This window comes from Orycteropus afer, unplaced genomic scaffold (genome assembly GCF_000298275.1).
Source record: "Orycteropus afer afer isolate SDZICR_OR568_19922 unplaced genomic scaffold, OryAfe1.0 scaffold00040, whole genome shotgun sequence".
NCBI lineage: Eukaryota > Metazoa > Chordata > Mammalia > Tubulidentata > Orycteropodidae > Orycteropus > Orycteropus afer.
Genome location: NW_006921627.1, coordinates 4,772,584 through 4,792,602, shown reverse-complemented (window position 1 = coordinate 4,792,602; position 20,019 = coordinate 4,772,584). Strand labels below are relative to the sequence as shown.

At 35.7% G+C, this 20,019-nt stretch overlaps 1 protein-coding gene across 1 annotated transcript in view; it reads left to right on the top strand.

Moving 5' to 3' along the window:
* Positions 1–20,019, top strand: part of WNK1 (WNK lysine deficient protein kinase 1) — a 206,208-nt gene that overhangs the window by 119,889 nt on the left and 66,300 nt on the right. Inside the window, 4 exon segments of the mRNA XM_007937044.2 lie at positions 13,940–14,028; positions 15,877–16,096; positions 17,227–17,563; positions 18,300–18,487. Coding sequence (XP_007935235.2) covers positions 13,940–14,028; positions 15,877–16,096; positions 17,227–17,563; positions 18,300–18,487 — 834 coding nt within the window.

The following is a 20,019-nucleotide window of genomic DNA, read 5'->3' as shown; positions in this document are numbered from 1 at the left end:
TGCTCTTTGAAATCTTCTGTTCAGCTCTCTTATCTTGTCATTTCTTCCACTGGCTTTAGCTTCTCTCCGCTCAAGGGCAAGTTTCAGAGTCTCTTCTGTTCTCCATTTTGGTCTTCTCTTCCTTTCTCGTCTTTTTAGTGATCTCTTGTTTTCTTCATGGATAATGTTCTTGATGTCCTCCTACAATTCTTTTGGTTTTCGGTTGGTGTTCAATGCATCATATCTATTCTTTAGATGGTCTCTAAATTCAGGAGGGATATATTCAAGATCATATTTTGGCTCTCTTGGACTTACTTTAATTAACTTCAACTTCAAGTTGAGCTTGCATATGAGCAGTTGATGGTCTGTTCTGCAATCATTTTAAGTATCCAAATGCACTTAGAAATTTAACCTTACATATATAATTTTACTTACTATCTGTATTCTGAAGTTGCATTCTTTTAAAAGAAAAAAAGCAAAATAACAAGGCAAACTGTAATAGATGGAATAAAAAGCTTGAGAAGTTCTTTAAGTTCATTGGATCTGTGTTAGATTCTTAGTTTCTGAGGATACTACAGGTGGCATTCAGTTGTGCTTTATTTTCCTTTTAAACCATGAAAATTTAGCTCTGTATGATTTATAGTCCATTATTCTGTACTGTCAGTACTACACTTCTTGTATGGGAAATGCTGTCATGATTCTACTGACCTCTTTACCGATCATCTGGTTTCTAGTCAGTAATAAAAAGAGTTTTGTTCTTTGTTATTTTCTAAAGTTTCTCATTTGGGATGCTGAGATAAATTTTGTTGTTAGGTGCAGTTGCATCATCTCTGACTCATAGTGACCCTGTGTACAACAGAACAAAACATTGTCTGGTTCTGCCCCAGCCTCACGATTCTAGCTATACCTGAGCCCATTGTTGCAGCCACTGTGTCAGTCCATCTCCTTGAGGGCCTTCCCCTTCTTCGTTGACCCTCTGCTTTACCAAACATGCTACCCTTCTCCAGGGAATGATCCCTTCTGACAGCATGACCAAAGTAGATGAGACGAAGTCTGGCCATTCTCATGTCCAAGGCGCATTCTGGCTTCACTTCTTCCAGGACAGATTTGTTAGTTCTTCTGGCTGTCCATGGTACTTTTCAGTATTCTTCGCCAGCACCACAACTCAAAAGCATCAACTCTTCTTCGGTCTTCTTTATTCATTGTCCAGCTCTCACATGCATATGAGGCAATTGAAAACGCCATGGCTTGGGTTAGGCGTACCTTAGTCTTCAAGGAGACACCATTGCTCTTCAGCACTTGAAAGAGGTCTTTTGCAGCAGATTTGCCCAATGCTGTACATCATCTGATAGCTTGACTACTGCTTCCATTGGTGTTGATTGTAGAACCAAGTAAAATAAAGTCTTTGACAACTTCAATCTTTCTCTATTTGTCTGTGATACTGCTTATTGGTCCTGTTGTAAGAATTTTTGTTTTCTTTACATTGAAGTATAATCCATACTACAGACTGCAGTCTTCAAACTTCATCAGTAACTATCTCAAGTCATTCTCGCTTTCAGCAAGCAAAGTTGTGTCGTCAGCTTGTTGCAGGTTGTTAATAAGCCTTCCTACAATCGTGATGCCATCTTCTTCTTCATATAGTCCAGCTTCTTGGATTATTTGCTCAGCATACAGATTGAATAAGTGTGGTGAAAGGATATAAGCCTGACACACTCCTTTCCTGATTTTCAACCATGCAGTATCTCCTTGTTTTGTTCGAACGGCAGCCTCCTGGCCTATCTACAGGTTTCTCATGAGTACAATTAAGTGTTTTGGAATTCCCATTCCTTTCAGTGTTATCCATAATTTGTTATGATGTACATAATCGAATGCTTTTGAATAGTCAATAAAACACAAGTAAACATCTTTCTGGTATTCTTTGCTTTCTGCCAAGATCCATCTGATATCAGCTATGATAATCCCTCATTCCACATCCTCTTCTGAATCCAGCTTGCATTTCTAGAATTTCTCTGGCAATATACTGTTACATCCATTTTTTAATTATCTTCAGTAAGATTTTACTTGTATGTGATATTTATGATAAAAACCAAGCCAAACTCACTGCTGTCGAGTTGAACCTGACTCATTGAACCTGACTCATAGTGACCCTTCCTTGGGTTTCTGAGGTGGTATCACTACAGAAGTAGATTGCCCAACCTTCCTTCCGAGGGGTGGCTGGTGGGTTTGAACCACCAGCCTTCTGGTTAGCAGTCAAATGCCTTAGGCACTATGCTCCTATATTAATGATATTATTTGATAATTTCCACATTCTGTGGTATCACCTTTCTTTGGAATGGGTACAAACACATGGATCTGTTTCAGTCAGTTGGCCAGGTAGCTGTCTTCCAAATCTCTTGGCATAGCTGAGTGAGTGCCTCCAGTATGCCATCTGTTTGTTGAAACATCTCAATGGTTATTCTGTCAGTTACTGGAGCCTTGTTTTTTGACAATTCCTTCAGTGCAGCTTTTGACTTCTTCCTTCAGTACCGTTGGTTCTTGATCATATGCTATCTCTTGACATGGATGAACATAGACCAGTTCTTTTTGGTACAGTGACACTGTGTATTCCTTCTATCATCTTTTGATACTTCCTGCATCATTCAGTATAGTGCCCATCGTATTGCAACTTGAGGCTGAAATTTTTTCTTCAGTTCTTTCAGCTTGAGAAATGCAGAAGGTGTTCTTCCCTTTTGGTTTTCTAACTCCAGATCTTTGCACATTTCATTATAATAATTGACTTTGTCTTCTTGAACTGCTGTTTGAAATCTTCTGTTCAGCTCTTTTATGTTGTCATTTCTTCCACTTGCTTTAGCTACTCTTCGCTGAAGGGCAAGTTTCAGAGTCTCTTCTGACATCCATTTAGGTATGTTCTTTTCTTTCCTGTTGTTTTAATGACTTCTTGCTTTCTTTATGGATCCTGTTCTTGATGTCACCCCGCAATTGTAAGGGGTTTAAATACTTGTCTAGGTGATGTTTTATATAATAATATAAACAAGAATAAGGACCCTATTCATGTAAGCCTTGATGAATTGTATTTTCTCTTAAACCGGCTTTGAATGTCTTTAACAGCTCAGAATTATCTTCTTAGGTCTGAAGGTCACAGAACTCTGGTCATTTGAGCCATAAGCTTTAGTTCTGGTTTCTTTTTAATTTAATAATTATTCACTTATTTAACAGTTAATAATTATGTATCTTTTATGTGTCAGGTTCTGCATGCATCAGTGAACAAGATACATGCTTTAGTGTCCTCCCAGAGCTTCTGTAATCTAATAGGGAAGGTAGACATTGAAGTAGTGATTACATTGATGCAGATGGATGTTGTAGACGTCAGGTTGTTGGGGGATTTTATTCTACTTAAGAGAATCAGAGTCAGTCTTCTAAGAAAGTATGTTTAAGCTGTGACTTTTATTGACCCGGTATGCCAGGGATACTGGGAGTCAAATCAGGCTGAAAGAATGAACTAATAATAGCCTCAGTCCTCTAGCACTCTCACTAGACAAATCCCTAGGATACTTAAAAGAATGTCTTTTCCTCTTTTATGTTCCCTTTATACTCGATATCTCTTTTAATGATTATTAGAATTACATTAACTATTCACCACCACCACCACTCTGGGTGCTGGACTATATGAAGAAGAACCTGGCATCAGGATTAGAGGAAGACTCATTAACAACCTGCAATACACTGGTGACACAACTTTGCTTGCTGAAAGTGAGGATGACTTGAAGCACTTACTTATGAAGATTGAAGACTGTAGTCTGCAGTATGGATTACAACTCAATGTAAAGAAAACAAAAATCCTCACAACTGGACCAATAAGCAGCATCATGATAAATGGAGTAAAGATTGAAGTTGTCAGAGACTTCATATTACTTGATTCTACAGTCAACACCAATGGAAGCAGCAGTCAGGATATCAGATGATGTATAGCATTGAGCATATCTGCTACAAAAGACTTCTTTCAAGTGAAGAGCAGAGATATCTCCTTGAAGACTTAAGGTGCACCTGACACAAGCCATGGTATTTTCAGTTGCCTCATATGCATGTGAGACATGGACAATGAATAAGAAAGACCGAAGAAGAGATGATGCTTTTGAGTTGTGGTGTTGGCAAAGACTGCTGAAGGTACCATGGACTGTTAAAAGAACAAACCTATCCTGGAAGAAATGCAGCCGGAATACTCGTTGGAATTGAGAATGACCAGACTTCATCTCACTTACTTTGGTCATGTTGTCAGAAGGGACCATTCCCTGGAGAAGGATATCATGCTTGGTAAACTGGAGGGTCAGTGAAAAAGGGGAAGGCTCTCAACAAGATGGATTGGCATAGTAGCTACAACAATGGGCCTCAGGTATAGCAAGGATTGTGGGGCCGGCACAGGACCAGGCAGTGTTTTGTTCTGCTGTTCGTAGGATCGCTATGAGTCAGAGGCAACTTGACGGCACTAACAACAACAACAACCCACCACACACACACACACACACACACACACACACACACACAGTTGAACTGAGCCTCTTGATGACAGGTTTCTTTGGGTTTTTTTCTGCAGGTCAATTCATTACTACATATCTGAACTTACAATGGTACACTGCCTTGTAATAGATGATGCAGTGCCAGACATAGCATTAAACACTTGATATGTATTATGTAACTTAATTCTTCCACAACCCTGTGAGGTAAATACTACTTATTTATACTTTTAAATAAATAGTCTGAAGCCCACGATAGTTAGCCTAAGATTACAAACCTAGAAAAAAAACAAGAGTTCTGATTCCCTGCTCATATCATAATGCCTTACTGAATCTATAAATGTCATTGCAGTGTCAGTGTGTGACTTGAGGGCATTTTAAACTTATCTGTGTGAGTGTCTGTGTAAGAGAGTAATATTTTAAACTACTGGACTGTGGTTTAATAGTTACAGTCAACAGTGCACTGATAATAAATGGTTAGGTGTGATTATTCAGTTCAAGCAATTCATTCAAGTCTCTTAAGTGTAACTTTCTCTGAGAGACCTTCTCTGACCATGTCTAAAATTACATTCTTAAGTGTACACACACCTTACTTTTACATCCTTACTGCTTTATTTTTCTTCATAGCCTTTCATCACAATTTTACGTATTACTAACATTAGATACCTGTATCTTGATTAGAATATAAATTCTATGGTTTGGGGCTTTTATATTTATTTTTGTTGTTGTTGTATTTCTTGTGCTTAGGGACTGGCAAGTCATAGGAACTCAGTCATTATTTGTGGAGTGTATGAGTAAATTACAGGAACAGAGAAATTACAGGGGGTGAAACAAAGCATAAGGCACTTGACTGCTAACCAGAAGGCTGGCGGTTCAAACCCACCAGCCACTCCTCAGAAGGAAGGTTGGGCAGTCCTACTTCTGTAGTGATAACTTCCTTGGAAACCCAAGGAGGGGTCGCTATGAGTCGGGGCCGACTCGACGGCACATAACAACAACAACAACAACATGCAGGTAATAGGAGCTCTGGTAGCGTACTGCCGAAGGGATTTGACTGCTAACCAGAAGGCTGATGGTTCAAACCCACCAGCCACTCCTCAGAAAGAAGGTTGGGCAATCTACTTCTGTAGCGATACCGCCTCAGAAACACAAGGAGGGGTCCTATGAGTCGGGTCTGACTCAGCAGCACATAACAACAGCAACAGTAACATGCAGATAATGATCTCTGGAGTTGGGTCAGCTTGGATTCAAATCCCAGCAGTGTTTCCTAGCTGTGTAACCTTGGGCAAATTATTTAAGTTCTCTGAGCATAGGGTGTTGTGTGGATTCAATGAACCATAGGTATAAAACATAGCAAAATGCATGGCACACAGTTCTTAATCAGTACTTGTTAATGCCATTATCATCATTAACCTCATTAAGACATGCTGTATAATGAAATAAGTTGTCCCTTTTCCTGTTCTTTAACCAGTGACATTCATCAAATTGCAATAATTAAAATGTGTTCAACGAACTAAACATAGTCAAGTTTTAAATGGAAGAGGATAAGCTACCATTTATTTGCAATCTTGCTTCTTTAAATCATCTTCCAAAGTGTTTTATATATGCTATCTTATTTTAATCTTGAATCCCGTTAATTAGATAATATCTTCATTTCACAAGTAAGAAAATAGGCTCAGAGGTTAAGCATTTTGCCCAAGGACATATAGAAGAAGGTAGTAGTAGAATCAGAAATCAAGTGTCTCTAACGTGACACCAATTCAAATCATAAAAATTTCTCCGTTTCATGTTTGTTTTTTTAAAAATCTTTTTTCTAGACATCAAGAAAAAAAGTTGGAAAGTAATAAAGTTAGGGCATATGGATAGTGTATGTATTAGACTAGTACCACAGGGTTGAGCCTGTGTTCATTAACCTTGTTCAAAGGGAGTAATCATAGTTGCATTCTACTTGTAATCTTGACCCAGTTATTTTGAAAATGTATACTGTTGGTAATGAGATGATCCAAATAAGAGCTGTAATATGCTTAACACAACTCTTGTCTGCTATAAAAGAATAAAAACTACATGCAGTGGCATCAGCTTTTTATATGTGTATTTGAGGTTGGAGCAGTATACAAGCTTTCATGTGTCCAGGGAGTAATGAGCCTTGGAGAATCATGAGGTAAACTAATTTCCTTTGATAGAGCTAGCTGGATTTGGTAGGGAGTTTGAAGAGGCTTGTTTTCCAATGGGATCATAAGGTATGTTCAAATTCCTGTAAACTAATGGTTCATACCAGTAAGAATCTGGCTGAATCCAGCCCCATAACAACCAAGTTAAAAATAATGGGGATTTTTAATTACTTTGTTTGTGTAATTTGACTTTGTCGCTGATTCCAGTAGCCTTTGAATTGCAAAGTTTGAACATTCTGTCTGAGGGAAAAAAAAAGAATTAAAGCAGTTAGGGTAAAATTGCTTTTAGTTTTTATATAACAAATTACAACTCACTCTACTTCTTTGCAGAAACAAGTAAGACCGATTCCTGATTAGATAGGGCTTAAAAAGTTGAGGAAAATGTCGTATTTATTTCTTTAGCAGCTAGAATATTTTGTGCTACCCTAAAGATCTAAGTCCATTGGAATTAGCTGAAGAGGTTTTTTTTTTTAATAAATTTTACTCTTGCATCTACCCAATAAGTTTAAATTAAAAATGCAAAAGTGTGAGAATCATGAGACATTTTCAAAACGTTTTGCATGATTTTCAAAGGCCTTCCATTACTCTATTAAGGTTTGCCTAAGATTAAAGGTGAAAGTTTTGGATATCATTCTCAGTTTTTAGGTGTTACAAAACAATTATGAAATCCTTATCTCAGAACTTATAAGAAAGTTCTGAGTTACTTATCTATCCTGAATATTGCAGAAGAAAGATCTCTTCTTACAGATTTACAGTCTTGGAAACCCTGTGGGGCAGTTCTAGTCTGTACTATAGGGTCACTGTAAGTCAGAATCAACTTAAAGCAATGATTTGGGGTATTCAGAATATTGGTCTGTAATTCACAAGGCAGTAGACTACAGAATAAAAACTGATAGGATGAAGAAAGATGGTCTCTGTATTTATTAGGTACATTTTAATAGTATACTTTTCTTAGTATCTTTTGAATAAAGTGCATGCTAAATGCTAAACCATTCAAATAGATATTTGTAATTGCTGGCTTCTTGCAATGGATTACATATGACTTCTGGTATACATTAAAGGAAGTTTAGGATTCAATTGGATAAAAGGGGAAGAAGAGTATTCTTTTAATGGAAACTTGCATTAAATATTCAGTGAACGAGAAGCCTTCAAAGTAGAATTAGTCATACCAAATAGCTTCCAAACCCTTATCTTATGCTACTATTCAATAATTGAAGCCTTAGCATCCATCTTGGAGGAGAATTCAGGTTTACCAAATTACAAGGGATAGGACTTTATTCTGTCACCCATTGTAACAATGCAATGAGCACTTCTTTTTCTACCATCTGTATTCATAATACCATGAAGAAAAATAGATTTTTTTAATCATTGGAATCAAAGTAGTTGTTATTTGAGTCCCTGATAGCTTACCGGCAAATGGAAATATCTTTAGGTATATATGCATTAAGATTTTTAATCCAAGAGAAAAGGGGAAGAATAAATTCTTACCATTTTTTGTATACTAATCATAACAGTTTTTTTTTAATGTATGAATGGTAAGACATGTCTTAATATTAAAACTTTCTAAATTAGGTAAGCAAAGAAACTATTATGCCCTTCTTTTCAAGTTAGTTAAAATGTTGTGGTCAAGGTCATACAGACTTTGTGTATAAGAGGTTGAACTGAGAATGCAACCCCAGTTTTTTGATTCCTTGTCCTGTATTCTTTTGGCTACATTATTTCTGTGATTATTCTTTGGACACTGAATTCAATCCTCTTTTTCTTTTGAAGGCAGTGTTTCAGTATGATTAGGGATAAGAGGATGTTAGATTAAGTGAATTTCTAGTGTGTATACAGTTAAGCTTCCAAGATTTATTTTGATGTCAAGGAGGCCATACCTGTGGACATAGAGGGTGGGGCTTTTGAGCATGTAAAAAATCTCATTTTGCCTCTCCAGGGATCTGTTGCTGTTGGAGGAGAAGCAGGAAGAATAGTAGAACAGTTTCCCTGCTACTCGGCATGTAGTTTTGTTTTAAAGGGCCAATCTAGAATAAGTAGATTGTTGGCTGAGCAGCGCAAACTCATGTTTGAGAAGTGGGGAAGCATGGCTGCTGTTAAACAAGAAATGATGCTGCAATCTGACTTTAATATCTGCCTTCCTTATGCTGTGGGCTAATTTACTCTGTTAATTTATAGCGTATACATTTTCCCCATATTTCTCTCTTAACTGTAACGTCTATCTTGCCTTTACTGATGGATTTTACAAAGAAAGATTTTTGCTCAGTATTTGTCATCGTAAGTTCTCATTGCTGCTGCTGTCCTCAAAAAGACTGTGTAAATGAGGTACGTAAGAAATTTCAATATATACAAATAGTATATTGCCATTTGGTGATATGTGTAGAAAGTATTAAAATTGTTGACTTCAGAATGTTTAAACTTTTTTTTAATTCTATAGTTTAGTTGACTTAATTTCTTTTTTTTTTTTTTAGTCATACAAAAAGTTATCCAAGAGCAATTAATAGAAAGGAAGAAATTAAGTAAATATATGAGGAAATCTCATACTGTATTTTGTATAAGGAGGAGGGAGGCTTTCTCAATTTTGAATGGTTAGGAAAGTTTTACTTTTTTCAAGAGATAATTAAATGTTACCCCGCTCATTTAAGCTTTTATGAAGCAGATGCTAATAATTTTTAAGAGCTAGAAAATTGAACTAGAGAATTCTTTATTATGATTCACTTTTATTTTACCAGCAGATTAGTTTGTTGAATCTATATTGGGCAAAACATGTGCACATAGAATTCAGAGGAAAATGCATAGTCTATTGAGTATGTGTATGTATTTTGTTATTTTTTAGTTCCATAAGGCAACGTATATTATAAACACAATTTATATTAACTTATATAAACTCTTAATATACTTTTGGGGACGGAATCACAATGTTAATTTTTTTGTACACTATTTAAAATAGTGCAGAAGGGGCCTTTGTTTTTGTTTTGTTTAAAATAATATGTACATAATTTTACATAAGTCTGAAAGTATCTTAAATGGGTGGGTATACATTAGATGTTCAGCAATTACTTATGTTTAATACAGAGAAATATGGTACTGTCTCATGTCAAAAAAACATAATCTGATGCTTTTGCCTAACGGGCAATTCTGTGAGTTATAAAAGTAAGGCAAGAATATTTCTAGAGCCAGTGGGTTGCTGGCTGGAGGGGTGGAGTAAGAGGGTTTTGTTTCCTTAACTAATTAGTTTTGTTCTGTTTATGATACTAGCCCAGTTTAGCTACCTTAGCACTGTTTTCTTTTTGTAGGTATTTTTAAAATTTTATTTGGAATAGGTCAGTAATACTCTGCCTTTACTGGTCAGAATAGGAATAGAACAAGACCAAGTGGGGCTACATCAGGGAGTAAAGAAAAAGAGCAACATAATCAAATTTGGAGGCTCATTGGGCTCTAAGTTGATCATCTTTTTTGTTGAAGGAAATGAACTAAAATCAATTAAGATGAAATTGTTTATCATTAAAACATTTCCTTTGCTCTTTCTGGTGCTTAACACATCATGTTTTAGGATAATACAGACCAATTTTTTTTTCATTTTTTAAAATAATTACTTATTTAAAAAATACATTGAATTTCCTCTCTCTCATGCATATGGGTATGATGAGTATATGGAAACTATAATTGTCTTTATTTTAAACACCTTTCTATTTCTGTCTCAGATGAATTTCTGTAGGTCACTTTTCAAGGTCAGTGAGGTTTCCTACTCATTCCATACATTCTTTCTTCGTCGTCTTTTTTATATTCTCTATGTAATCTTGCTCCTTGACAGGTAATTCAGAATACCTGTGCTACATATTTTGATAAATTTGACTTATTGATGGTGACCGGTGAAATTTTTTATGTTACCTTTTTTCAGCTCTTGAAATTATTTGATATGTAAGTAGGTTGCAGTAAGTAGTCTTAATCTTTTAATACCAACTGCTTGGCTAGTAGGGTGTGTCTCTGTTTTATTGGCTTCTTTGGCACATACAATAGTTTTTTTAAAAGCAGCAGTGGCATCTGAATGTGCTGTAGCATTGGTATGGAATTTTCTATACCTAAATCTTGGCAAAGAGCTCTGGTAGCATGGTGCCTAACTAGAAGGCTGGTAGTTCAAACTCAACAGCCACTCCTCGGAAGGAAGGTTGGACAATCTACTTCAGTAATGATACTGCCTCGATACCAGGAGGGGTTGCTATGAGTTGAGTCCAACTCGACAGCACATAACAACAACAACAACAAATCTTGGCAATAGATTGGGAAAGCAGTATAACCTAGTAGATTTAAGATTTATATAATGCATGGTTACTGGTTTTGCTGTCATGACCTTATATCTCTCTGTTCAATTAGTATTCCTATTTGTAAAGTCAAAAGAGGATTATTTATTACTAAGGCTAACCAAGAATTTTATTGTAGTAATTTGAGATTGACAAATACCTCCTGAAAGTAGATTCACTGTGTATCTTGGTGATTATTTTTCAAGGTAATTCTTCATTTAGTTTTAGCCCTATTGTTATTAGTTGTCATTAAGTTGATTTCAGCTTATGGCAGGTGACCCTATGTGTGCAGAAGAGAACAGCTGCATTGGCTGATCTTTCAGAAGCAGATCGCCAGGCCGGTCTTCCGAGGCACCTCTGGGTGGGTTTGAACTGCCAGCATTTAGGTGGTGGTGGTGGTGGTTGTTATGTGCCGTGGAGTCGGACCCAACTCACAGCGACCCCTCACTGGGTTTCCGAGGCAGTATCACTACGGAAGTAGATTGCCCAACCGTCCTTCTGAGGGGTGGCTGGTGGGTTTGAACTACCAGCCTTCTGGTTAGCAGTCAAGTGCCTTAGGCAGTATACTACCAGAGCTCCCAAAATTCAGGTAGTAGTTGTCAACTGCTTAATTGTTTGTGACACCCACGGACAGTTTTACCCTAAGTTTTATTGTTTTTCGTGATTGCAGTTGAACTCAAAGGTGGCCGTAGGTTAGCAAATTACATAATTCACAAAGAGCTCTCAACTTAGGTATCAAATTTGATTCCAGCTGGTCTGAATATAGATAGATAACTTGGGCAGGTATTATCCTCATTTGCTAGATAGGTAATCTGAAGCTCAGAACTGCTACTTCTCGTCCATTTCACACTAAATTCAAGTCTTCTGTTAAATTCTTTCCTCTTTCTAATTCTAGATTGAAATAGAAGAGTCTTTTAATATACTCAATGTTTGCTTTATTAATACATTGATTTTCGCTGCCAGTAAGCCATATTCCTGTAGAATATATATTTAAGAAGTAATCTTTTTCCTCTTCATATTCTGTATTCTCTTTAACCACTTTTCTATAGTATTTGGACTGTCTTTACATGCAAAGGCCACTATGTATGAATAATTAATTTTACCAAGGAAGAGGCTTTCAGGTAATTTTCTGTCAGTTGAATGTTTTAGTATATAGTATTTCAGACAATTCTTTACATTAAATTATATAGGTTTTTTTTTACATGTTTGTTGTAGAAAACTTAAAATCTTCCATTTTTCTACTACTAGAGAAATTCCAGTTTATGCCATCCAATTTTTCTTAAAACACTTTCTTTTTTTCTTCAGCCTGAGTTTGAAGTACCAGCTTGCTCAATTTAAGTGGTCTTTTGATTTAGCAGCATTATTTTAGTTTATCTAATTTGTTTTATTAGAATTATTATGCAATGACAGACATGTTGGGAAAACTTAAGTGGATTTGGAAGAATAAGAAGCTTGAGGAAGATACGATTGATAATGCTTGTGGTCATTACTCAGAAATAAACCTTTGAAATTCGTGGTTTTAACTTTTGGGTCAGCTCTGCTGCACAGTTCCTTGCAGTGGAAAGTTAGCCTTAGGGGTAGAATGCTCCAAATCAGGACTTTTGCATAATACAGTGAGTAATTGATGAGAATTATCCAACCACAACTCTGGTATTTAAACAGCTTTTTAGAGTTAACAGTTTGATGTATTTCATTTTGATTTAAAGAGAGATTGCATGCGTATTTGTGATTTATCAAATTAATATCCCTAATTTTGTTTTACCATATCTTTTTCACTAAGACTATAGATGATGAGGAGCTCTGGTAGCATAGTGGCTAAGACACTTGCCTGCTAACCAGATGGCTGGCGGTTCAAACCCACCAGCCACTCCTCGGAAGGAAGGTTGGGCAATCCTACTTCCGTAGTGATACTGCCTCGGAAACCCAAGGAGGGGTCTCTATGAGTCGAGTTTGACTCGACGGCACATAACAACAACAACAACATAGATGATGAGAATTCATATATATATTCAGTAACTTTTCTAATCAACCTTCCACCTCCCACTTAACTATATTTTATGTGTTTATAAACTTACAGTGCTACTTGGGCATCATTTCAGTGTAGCTACTTCAGCTCTAATCCGTATAGTGACATAGATAAGGTAGGAATAGATAATAAAGGCTTTTTTCTCTCCACCCCTAACTCTCGATAGTATTATGTGGTTCTTATATCTTAATGTAAATTCTCCACACATTGCTGGAAATATTTTCAAGGAATTTACATTCTTCATATAAAAATTCTAAACTTACTTATCCTTGTGATAAATGTGATACTATTATTTTGTATTATATATAATAGTGCTGATGAGTTTTCTTCTGAATTTAGAAAACTTATCTTTCATGTGAGTCTAATATATCACTTTTTATTTTCAGTTTTATATGTAAAAAACAATTTAATCTTCAGTGATCATGCCAAAACAGCCTAAATCTTTAATTCCTTCCAAACTTGATGAGTTCATCCATGAGTAGTATAACATTGTAATGCTTGCCAAAAAAACAAAACAAACCCAAAGCCTGTGGGTTCATGCCCATATGTGAATTAACTGTTCAAAATAGTTAAATGTTGTGTTGATTAACATGTTAGGGAGCAACACTGAACAAAAATGTTCTAACCACGTAAAACATTTGGCCTTCTTCTTAGCCAATAACTTCCTTTGCCTGAAACATAGCAGATGTTAATACCAGCCTGAATTTTTCCATAGCCACATATAGAAGCCATGGACGTAAGTGACCCCATTATCTAATTGTACTTTGCTGTTTTCTTGTGTACCAAATACTACTCAGCTCTGACCCTGCATGGACCAGCTTATGCAGGCAAGTCATACAAAAGGCAGGATGTAAGAAAGTAACCTAGTTAGAAGGATTGGAGAACACTAAAGATGAAAGTTCAAAGGCCCTGCCTTCATTAATGTCTTTCTGTTGTGATTTTTATGGCTTTCAGGGAGTGAAACCTGCCAGTTTTGACAAAGTAGCAATTCCTGAAGTGAAAGAAATTATTGAAGGATGCATACGGCAAAACAAAGATGAAAGGTAAATTGCCTCTTTTGGTCATGGATGTTTTTTGAACAAAACCTAAAATGTAATGTCCTCTTGAGTACAATATTTAGTCCAAGGTGTATTTAATACTTTACTTAGATTAGTTTCTCCATTTATGTTATGTAACATTTAGGGATTCTTTTGAAATCATTCAGATTATGTATTGGAGTGTTGTAAAAATGTGGTTCAGTAGAGTTTAAGTAAACCAGAAATACCTTAAACATAGTTACTAGGTACAGAGAGAACTATTTACTTATAGCATTAGCATGATTTATAAAACTCAATAGAATTCAGGCTCTCTAACACAGATCTTATTCTTTAGTTCTTTACCCAAGCTAAAAGATGAAATAAAATCTTGGCTCTTTGAAATCAACTATACAGATCTTGATTTGCTGTCATTATGCCAGAACTGAAGAAGAGCAAAACATCAAAATTCCTTTGAGTAAAAGGAGAAGACTTCGCCTAAGGCTTAGGAGGAGCTCTGGCTTAGTCATTTGTACTAACAGAGGACTTTTTTCAGAGGAGTGGCAAGGATCTGATCTGCCATATAGCTAATTCATCACTAGTTAGGCATGGCAAGGGTCCAGTGTCTTGTTTTTGAAAAATAATCTACCTTCACCATCTCCCCTTACTCCCCAAAAAAGAAAAAGTAGGCCAGTCAGTACAAAAATAAATTGTAAATTGGGTGTAATCTACCACCTAAAGAATGTGAGCTATCAGGTGTATCAACTAAATTAAAGAATTCCATATCTTCACTTCTACAGTCTCATACTCTTTTTTCATAACTTTGTTGTTGTAAGACCTTAACATCATGATCTTTAAAACTTTTTAGTAGAAATTTAGTTTGAGTTTCAATTTTTATATACACTGATTGGAAAGGAGAGTCCTCGCTCGCTCTCTCTTTTTTTTTTTTTTTTTTTTGTTATAATCAAAGGAATATTTGTTTCCAGTCTTTGAACATATTACTGTATTTCTTTTCTGGATGGAACAGTTTACTAGATTACTGGTATTTTGAGACCATTTATCTTACTAAGATTGTTCCACAATCAGATTTATGCTTGCTCAGTACACAAATCGTTGAACAAGGAAGTAGGAGAATTTATTGGAGTAAGTAAAGGTTGCTACAGTAGAAATTAAGAAGTTCTGGTGGTGTAGTGGGTAAGGCATTTGGCTGCTAACCAGGTCAGTGGTTCAAACCCACTGGCTATTCCACGTGAGGAAGATGAGACAATCTACTTCCATAAAGATTTTTTACAGCCTTGGAAATCCAGTGAGGTCGCTATGAGTTGGAATCAACTTGATGGCAGTGAGTGGGTAGTAGAAGTTACTGAACTAGAAATCAAAAGATTTTTTTTTCTTGTCTTAATTTTACCACTTACAGCTTTTATAACTATGAACAAAATTCTCAACCTCTCTGAGTCTCCATTTCCTAGTAAGCAGGGAATTATATGTCATTGGGTCAGAAAAAATTATATATTTGAGGATTTTTTGGTTAGCTTTAAAACAAATGAATGGTATTTTGAAGCTGTAATATTCTGTGTGTTACTTGCTATTATTGGTATACAGTTAATTAATAGATTAAATCTTTGGGTTGAAAAATTATCACTATCAGGTCTTAATCATAAGTGAGATTAAGTTATGTTTTCTATAACCTGGGAATAAAACTCTGTAACCACAATTGAAATAAAGCAACATAGAAATTAGTTAAAAGCTACCTTTATTTTCCTTTTCACAGTCCTTTTCATTCTTCCAAGCCAAACAAAAATTAGCTACACCTAAAAATCCTCCTTTCAATCTAATAGGTTTTGTTTTTATTTCTTTTCATTTCTCTCTCTTTGGAAGATATGCAATCAAAGACCTTTTGAACCATGCCTTCTTCCAGGAGGAAACAGGGGTACGGGTAGAATTAGCAGAAGAAGATGATGGAGAAAAGATTGCCATTAAACTATGGCTACGTATTGAAGATATTAAGAAATTAAAGGGGAAATACAAAGACAATGAAGCTATTGAGTTTTCCTTTGACTTGGAGAGAGATGTGCCAGAAGATGTTGCTCAAGAAATGGTAAATTAACACTAATCAGCCATTTAAGAATGGATGTAGATCTATATACATTGGTATGGAAAGATATCTATGACATTGTTTGGCAGAAAGCAGTTTATGAACGTGTATATGGCATATCCCATTGATAAAAAAATTGTGTTGATTAATGGTCCTACATGTCATCTTTGACTAGTGGGATTACATAGGATTTTTTCTTTAACTCCCTGTTTTGCACTTTTTTTTTTTTAATAAGTGTTAGATTATAGTATAGTAAATGTTTTTTAAAAGTTATTGTAATTTGATGTAAAGATTTATTTATGTAGCTATAAAGCAAGAGAGAGGTGTGGAGGAAGGGAAAGAGAGAACTCGAATTTGTTCTGAAGTCATTTTGAAAATCTGTAAAGCTGAAAGACTAAATTTGAATAAGCCTCTTCACTTAGAATGAGACGTTATTTTTTTCTAAAAGAGTCATAGATATTGGTACATTTGATTAGTCCTCTGGGTAAATAAACGTAGGATCAAAAATTGTTTTTGCTTTTAAGGAAATTTTCAATTTATATCACACTTGAAGTATGTCAGACAGTTTACTTTTCAAAAAGGAAATCCTTCACCAATTTTAGGCTTATTACAGGGCCTAAAATATCCACTTACTATGCAAAGATATTCATAGAATATCTCTTAGAATTTTTAAGAACCATTCAATAGTAGACAATTCTGAAAAGGGGTCTGGTATGGAAGAGAAACTTGGTTTTAATTGTTTTTTTATTATTTTCTTTTAAGACTTCATACAATTACCACAATTATTTTATCTAGTTAAATGATTGCCTATTAACAATTTGATACAAGAGGAAAATAGAGTGAATAGAATAGAATGCCTTAGTTGGTTTAGAACTGCAGTTTTAGGTGCCCCATTGTTTTGTTGTAAGGAGTAAAAGCGTACTCACCAGAGTGTTCAGAAAGATCATGGAGGAAATGCATAATGCAAACTTTAATCATTTCACAGTTTGGGTAAGACCAACCCTAGGAGAGTGTCTTCTTCCCTTTCCTCTCTATTTTTCTCCAGTGACTTTTTTGTTTGACTTTTGCCTTATTTTATTTTATTTTCTCTCTTAATATCCTACTGCTTCCTAATGCACCCTCTTGTCCTATAGGTAGAGTCTGGGTATGTCTGTGAAGGGGATCACAAGACCATGGCTAAAGCTATCAAAGACAGAGTGTCATTAATTAAAAGAAAAAGAGAGCAGCGGCAGTTGGTGAGGGAAGAGCAAGAAAAAAGAAAACAGGAAGAGAGCAGTCTCAGACAACAGGTAGAACAACAATCAAGTGCTTCCCAAGCAGGAATCAAACAACTCCCTTCTGCTACTAATACCGGCATACCTGCTGCCTCCATCACTTCAGCTTCAGTTTCTACACAAGTAGAGCCTGAAGAACCTGAGGCAGATCAACATCAACAACTACAGTACCAGCAACCTAGCATATCTGTGTTATGTAAGTATTTTGGGAACTACCTAAGTACACTAGTGTTGCTCCCAGGTGACTTTTTATCTTCTTGTTCTGCAGTTTGCATTGGCCTCTAAGTTTTAAATGACTCTGAGGTATAATAACTTTGAAGTAGGTGCCATCTAGCTTTTCTTTTTTATTCTTATGTTCATGACTAATAGAATAGAAGAATGAAAAGTGAGAAAATGTGATTAGGATGTCAAATTTAACAGGTGCTGCATCTAGGAGGTTCCAACTAATAGATTTCTGTTTTTCATAATTATTTTAAAATGGACAAACTTAACTACTTAAAATTGAACCCATTAATCTGGTTCAGGTCTTTGGCAAAGCTGAGTAACATGTAGACTAAAATCTAGTGATAGCACTAGTTGTTGATTAATTACCTACTATTGAGAACCCAGTAGTCTCCAGAGTGTGACTTTGAAAGCTGTACCAAAATTGAGGCTGACTGACAAAATTCCATTTTCTTTCCTTTACTCTTCAGGCGATAAGATTCTGTGGTATGGAGGGAATTTTTTGAAAGACAATAAAACTTTTTCTCCATCCGGATCCCTCATTTATATATAGAAATGCACTGACTATAATGACTAGTATTCATATTTTCATTTAGTTCAGATCTGTGCAAAGAAAAAGCTAATTGTCTGAAATGTGATGGGAAAATATGAATCTCTTTTTTTGTGATTTCTTTTTCTCTCTGTTTTTTGGTGATCCATTTCTCCTTCAGCTGACGGAACAGTTGACAGTGGCCAGGGATCTTCTGTCTTCACAGAATCCCGAGTGAGCAGTCAACAGACAGTTTCATATGGTTCCCAACATGAACAGTCACTTTCTACAGGCACAGTCCCAGGACATACAGCTTCTGTTGTCCAAGCACAATCTCAGCCTCATGGGGTATATCCACCTTCAAATGTGGTAAGTAAATGCTTGAAAGAGTGAAAACTACAATGGAAACCAATAGATAATCTAAATTTAAATTCTTTCTGCTATCCAAGTAGCAACACAAGTCTGAAGTGGAAAATATAAGTGGTATTTTCTAAAGGAAGTTGGTTTATTATAAAATACAATTGTAGTAGTTTGATGTGGGGTAGGATATTCACATTTATCTGTGAGAATTAATTCAGCTTCCTTCACTGAATAGACAACTATGTAAAAGATTGAGACTAATCTTCATTTGCTATAAGGTAATGAATGCTCTGTATAGTTAAAACTGAAGCAATATAAACTGGAGATACACATATTTTGGGTGTGGGCATGAGGAGAACTTTTCAAAAAGCTTATTTATTAAAATAATTACTAAGTATTTTCTATAAGATTTCTTATTGTATAAAACAAAGGTAAGACCTTCAAACCATTATAGAATGCTGCATGTGAGTAATCTAGAGTCAAGGAATCCTTTATATGTATGACTGTGTAATTCAGCGCTTATGTTAATCATCAGTTGCTGTGCGTGTTCCTGCCTTAAAGTTTGTGTTGGACAAAAGTTCCTTCCCCAGTATATGTTCATTTGCTTTTTTCCTCTTTATTTGGTATCTGTTTTATTATTAATTTATTTTTAGGATGAACTTATGGGGATTATTTCCAGAAATATTTTATGCATGTGTATAGACACATATACACACATTATTACCTCATATTTTGCATTAGCCACTCTTGTTTCTCGTATAGAAAGTGTTAAAGCAGATCATCAGATAATACTCCATTTCTTTTACTGACTTTCTATGAGGTCTTCAGAAAAAATAAGATATATTATCTGCCTTCAAAAGAGTTAGAGAATAGCGGGTCACAGTATAACACTTATTTAGTGAGGTCTTTAGGCAAGCAGATTTTCCTTCTTTCTCAGAACGTTTTTGTGAGAACTCTTGCTCTTCACTAAATGAAAGTCTTTTCTATGTTAATTAAGAACCACTTCTGCTTGCTCAGGTCTTTTATCCTATAGCTTGAAATAAAAGATGTGTATTTGTTTCAGAGTCCATTCATCAGTCCTGCTTTGGCCAGGTCTCAAGATGAATGATGATAGTAACAAACAATATTACTAATATAACAGTTTTTCAACAGTCTACAGGCAGTCCCTGGATTATGAACAACCAGTTTACAGACAACTCATACTTGGATTTTAATATTATGTAAATTAGCCTTCCCTTTGAAACAGTTAGAGCTTTGGTGGCCTAGTGCCTCAGGACTGCTGACCAGAAGTTTAAACCCACCAGCCACTCCTCGGAAGAAAGATTGGGCAATCTACTTCCATATTGATACTGCCTCAGAAACCCAAGGAGGGGTCGCTATGAGTCAGATCCGACTCCAGGGCAATGTGTTGAAACAGTTAAACCAACCTGTACTTGGCAACAAATTTTTCATCACAGTCAATTTAGTTTGCAGCGTGTGCAGCTTTTACATCATCGAGAAAGCTTGGGCCCTTTTCTTTCTTTCTTTCTTTTTTTTTTTTT